This window comes from Diplotaxodon limnothrissa, linkage group LG6 (assembly GCF_057381915.1).
Source record: "Diplotaxodon limnothrissa isolate DT_005_m linkage group LG6, D_limnothrissa_male_GT1.1, whole genome shotgun sequence".
Classification (NCBI taxonomy): Eukaryota; Metazoa; Chordata; class Actinopteri; order Cichliformes; family Cichlidae; genus Diplotaxodon; species Diplotaxodon limnothrissa.
The window spans coordinates 30165744-30171237 of NC_140601.1; the positions used below are offsets into that span (position 1 = coordinate 30165744).

The window sequence follows — 5494 nt, forward strand, 5'->3', positions numbered from 1 at the left end:
TACTGCATCACAGTATGGTACGGCAGCTGCACTAAGCTGAATAGAGTGAGGTTTCAGAGAGTACTCAAGGCAGCACAGAAGATCATCGGCTGCCCTCTCCCCTCCCTGATGGACATTTATTCTTCCCGGTGCCTCCGCAGAGCAGCAAATGTTGTCAAAGACAGTTCCCACCCTGGTTTTGACCTGTTCAACCTGCTTCCCTCAGGGAAGAGCTACAGGTGCATCAGCACAAAGACGGACAGATGCAAAAATAGTTTCTTCCCAAACGCCATAACCACCCTGAACTCACACATGCACTGACAACACAGTTTCACCCCCCAATCCAAGGACTTTCCTCTATACACAGAATACACATCTACCATCACCACTGTGCAATACTTAATTTACATGCAATGTCCCACACTGTAAATGTATAAGGTTATGTCTTTATTTATTTTTCCCCCCAATTTGTATAATTGTACATTTTATTTATTTATTTTTGAATACTGTTCATATGTAAATAGTCACCCACCTTTTCCCACATGTCTGCATTGAGTATGAGATGCCCTGTATCTTATTGTACATGTGTATAGTGGCAATAAAAGGCATTCTATTCTAAAGCTGGGTCATGTAAAGGACATGGATGCAGAGCTCAGCAGAAAATCTGCAACAGAATTGCTGAAAAAGAAAAATTATGGTGTTGCAACACCCCACTCAAGGTCTAGACCTCAACTGGAAAAAAATGCTGTGGTAGAAACTTTACAGAGCTGTGCTGAAATTAATGCCCACAAACCTTAAGGAACTGAAGCCACAGTGTAAAGAAAAGTGGGCCAAAGATCCTCCACAATGATGTGAAAGACTGATAAAGTCCTACAGAGATGTACTACTTTATGTTATTGCGAAAAGCAGATCTAATAGTTACTGAATCAGAGGGTTCATTGGTTTCTGTGGTGGTAAGTAAGCAGGGGCAAACATGTAGCAAAAGGGTCAGTATTTTGAGGAACAGGAGGTTGTTTTTTCAGTGTTAAAAAAGGGAAACAGGAAAAAGAGAAATCAGTTTGTGGATGAGTTCAAAATATCATTATATGAGTACATTCCTTAATTTTATCCTGATAAAATAAAGAACAGCCTGAGATGGACTATGAAAATGTACCTGATACATCAGCAAGAAGTAAGTATCTTAAAGATTGTTTATTTGTTTCATTTCAGCTCGGTGTAAGTACGCGCTCCACCATCGTCCACCATCGTGGGCAGTGTCAGAAACAGGTGAAGGGTTTTGTTCAAAAACAAACAGATCCAACCAACTGTGTGGAGTTTCTTTTCATCTGCTGGCAGTAATATGAAAATACTTTTTAGACATTTGAGTCTTTTTGCTGTTTAATAAAGATGATTTTGTGTTTGTCTATTTGATTTCTGCACACAGAAAGAAAACTCTGCAGACTAGTTGTTCTGAGCTTTGGACTTCTGTTTATTCTTCAAGTTATTCTCAGCATTTCCCTGCGACTGGCTCTTCGTGAGTTCACTTACATTTTATCTGTAATGTAAAATTCATCATTTGAATAGTGTACGAACAGAAGTTAGAAATAATTACCATTACCATCGGAAAAACTGCAACTAACTCCACTTAATTCAAGTTTATTTTTACAGCACTCTATTATAACATCACAGTCTAATTACTTTGTCAGCAGTTTACTTAATGAGGCCAAAACCTCATATTATTATATAAGACTGGAATAATTTATAAAATAATTACAAAACACTTACAGCTGTCTGTCCACTCCTTTAATAAAGAAACGTGGCCCTCTAACACATACTATCACATCACTGTATAATTTCTTCACTACAAACTGTCTTGGCCTCCATCCATCTGTGGAATAACTGAATAAACTAAATATATCTAAATGCATCCTTTAACATAATGTTTTATTTCACATCAGACCAGGCCACTAAAAATGAGACTAAAGAAGAAGAGTCACTGAGGAGGAAGCTGAATATTTTCGGCAAGTATGATGCTGGAAATTAAGAGTCAAATCTTAAATATTAGCCCATTTTACTAATAGTATTATCATTAGTGAAGTAGATGAAACCGTTTTCTTTTATCTTTTTATGTTTACATTTTGAACAGATCTCAATACAGAACAAGGATGGGTATACTTCAGGGGTGATTTTTATTACATTTCTCATATTAAAAAGTCCTGGAGTGACAGCAGAGAGGACTGTTTGCAAAGAGGTGCAGACCTGGTGATTATCAGCAGCACAGAGGAACAGGTACAGACTGTAATTCTGAAATCTGCAAGAGTTGAAACAAAGTTTTAAGAACTGCAAGATTGCTAAGATTTATTTTCTTGATTCTTTTACTGGGAACAAGAACTTCATAAGGCTGTTCAGGCGTAACACGTGGATCGGACTGAGTGACACAGAGGAAGAGGGGACGTGGAAGTGGGTGGACGGGAGTTTGCTGAACAGCAGGTCCATACATTTTTAATTTTTAATAATAAATACTGATAATTTATAAATCAATCCTAATCTCAATAAAACTCCACAAAGCAGTAGTAATCACTCATAATAAAATCCTCCATCCATCAGCAGCAGCACTTTATTCATCCTCACTGTGTGTTGTGTAAATATACTTGAAGTAAATGTATTATAGTTCAAAATTGGTATGATATCAAAATATTCTTCTATTAGAATAGAATAGAACAGAACAGAATATATTTTAGTTTCACATGTAAATATAACTAAAATAACAACTATAAAAAAAACACATAAAAACTTTGTAGACATAAAAAACGAAGACGTAAAGTTGTCATGAATATTTCAATATCCACACAATGTTTATGCTCAAAAAGAAGTAGGAAGAAGTTTGCATTTATTTGTTCCCACCTCCTTATTTAAAATTCCATAATTTGCAAATCAGAATTCACAGTTTGGCTTATTATCCCACAATATACACGTTTAACTGCATAGAAGTCTACACTCATATAAAATACTCACATAAAAGAATTAAAGTTCAAAAACCAAAACATTTTTACATTTGCCAAACACCCCGTCATTAACACGCCACTAAAGCTGTGTGCTTTGTCCACATAATCTCTTTTATATTTGTTTTTAAACTGAGTTATGTTTGGGCATTGCTTCATATAGAATTACATCGATGTGACAGTTATCTTAATGAAAACTTTAAGTTTGGGTTACTCTCGCCTTGATCTATATAAGATGTCACACTAAAATGTTTTAGATCATCAAACAAATTTAAATTTTAGACAATGATAACACAAGTAAACACAGAATACAGTTTCTAAATGAGGGTGTTTATTAAGGGGGGAAGAATGCCAAACCTACACGGCCCTGTGTGAAAAAGTAATTTCATCCCTGTTTGTGGATAATGACTCTCACTGTGGTTTGCAAGAGTCTCAAAGCCTTTGTAAACCTTTCCAGACAGATAGCTGTCAGTGACTTTGTTTCTCAGGTGTTTCTTTATATCGTGGCATGGTGTGTTGCTTTTTGCGATCTTTTAGGCTGCTTCACTTTGTCCGACTGGTTCTATTTAATTGATTTAATTAAATGATTGTATTTAATTGATTCAACAGGTCTCCTAGTAATCAGGCATGTGTGTTTAATGAAACTAAACTCAGTGGTTAATCACAGTGAATTCATGATTTAACAAGAGGGGCAGTTACTTTTTCACACAGATAGACCAGATAGGTTTGGATTACTTTTCTCCCTTAATCAATGAAATCATCATTTAAAAACTGCATTTTTCTATATACTCAGGTTATCTTTGTCTACTATTAAAATTTGTTTGATGATCTGGAACATGTAGGTGGGACAAAAATGCAAAACAGGAAACCAGGCAGGGGGTAAACACTTTTTTACACCTCTGTAAGCTATAGGATAAGTACTCACTATTCAGTGGGTGGATATCTGTGACTAAAAATCTCTTAATGTGCAGTGGTATCTCATTTTGTGTAACTTGGGTTTTGTAAAACGCACACACTTTGTTTTTATCACTATCTGCTTATTACTTTATTCAATTTAATTCAGTTTTATTTATATACCACCAAATCACAAAGCATCAATGTGCTTTAGGATTAGGATTAGGGTTAGGATACCGTGTGTGTAGGACTTAAAGTCAGAGCTAATTTGAAGACTTTCTCCTTTGTTTATAAGTTGCTGAAATGCAAATCTTCATTTCAGCAACTTGGCTGAAAGGCAACTTTCTTTAGTTTCAGATACTGGCGAACCGGGGAGCCCAACAGCCTTGGAGACGAAGACTGTGGCGTGATGGCAGCCAATGACGAAGAAAACTGCTGGAATGACGCAAACTGCAGAGATGAAAACTTTTGGATCTGTGAAAAAAAGGTGGAACAGTGATCAGTAGCAGGAAAATTGTTCCATCACATACAGATGTTAACATGTTTGTCTCGACTGCTGGCTTGCTAGGTTGTGGAAAATCCTTTGAATTGATAATTTGTGAGTCTTTTATATCTGCTTTTAAATTTCTTAGGGAGACCTCTAAAGGGAAGTCTGCAGAGCATGTAGATGAAACCCTATTTATAAATTGCTGTTAAACATTAAGTTCCTGTTATTATTGTATACTTACTAACACATACATAGAGTTCCACTAGCTGATGCAATTTTTAAAATAATTCAAATGTTGAGAGAATACCAATATAATAGATGAGATTTTCTTTTATATTACATTTAAAGTTCCGAAGTTCTCACTTTGTTGTTTGAATAAACTCAGTTTTCTGGTTTTAACATTTTGTTTAATCAGGGTATGCTGTTGTATGCTATTAAAGAACACTTCTTTGTTTCTGTTCCATAACAGAAGCTATAAATGCTACTAAGCCATCTTTCACATAACAACGCTAAGCCCTGACATCATATTACTGTAAATACAACAAGACAAAAGTCTCTGTACAAAAACACACATCCTTGATTTGTGAGCATTAAGATATTGAAACATATTTTTCTCTCTATCTGCATGTAGCTTAACTTAATTTGAGTGTGTGAAGGAAAACTGTGCATTAAAGTGAACTTCCTTATATTAATGTTTCTCATTTCTGATGCAAAAGAAAAAGCCAAGAATAACAACATATACAAGAGCATTGGTGACTTTTACAAAGTATGCGCGTCAGCAGCCACTTTGTAACTTTGTATCTATCCTACTTGAGCAGTCAAGGCTTTTTGTTCACACACACACACATTCATACAGCTCTTTTTCTGTCGAACCAGTTTCTATTTAACACACATGAAAGCATGTTCCATATCTTGCTCAAGGACACTTTGACATGCAAACTGGAGTAGTTAATCAGAGCAGTTAATCCTGGAATATCTAGGATGGACAAAATTTCACAAACTGACTTGTTGTAATGGTGGCCATCTGGTTACAGCCAGATGGATAAAATCATGCTAAAAAGCCTCTAAAGCCTCTATTGATCATATTAACTATGTATCACTCACACAGGAAAAAGAGAAGTATTGCAACATATTTTTGCATGTGAGATGTACA

General features: G+C 35.6%; 1 protein-coding gene across 1 annotated transcript; it reads left to right on the plus strand.

Moving 5' to 3' along the window:
• Window positions 1-1113: 1113 nt before the first annotated feature.
• Window positions 1114-4353, plus strand: LOC146630831 (C-type lectin domain family 4 member M-like). Its single transcript, XM_085356133.1, has 6 exons — window positions 1114-1150; window positions 1403-1492; window positions 1917-1979; window positions 2105-2247; window positions 2348-2448; window positions 4206-4353. The coding sequence occupies exons 1-6, from the start codon at window positions 1114-1116 to the stop codon at window positions 4351-4353; spliced, it is 582 nt and encodes a 193-aa protein (XP_085212259.1).
• The last annotated feature ends 1141 nt before the right edge of the window (window positions 4354-5494 follow it).

What these genes read in the sequence shown, in the direction of transcription:
- LOC146630831 (XM_085356133.1), top strand. Translation starts at nt 1,114, where the DNA reads ATGGACTATGAAAATGTACCTGATACATCAGCAAGAA. An exon ending in TTCCCTGCGACTGGCTCTTC is followed by an intron (nt 1,493 to 1,916) that starts GTGAGTTCACTT and finishes ATTTCACATCAG; the next exon opens with ACCAGGCCACTAAAAATGAG. An exon ending in GAGGAAGCTGAATATTTTCG is followed by an intron (nt 1,980 to 2,104) that starts GCAAGTATGATG and finishes CATTTTGAACAG; the next exon opens with ATCTCAATACAGAACAAGGA.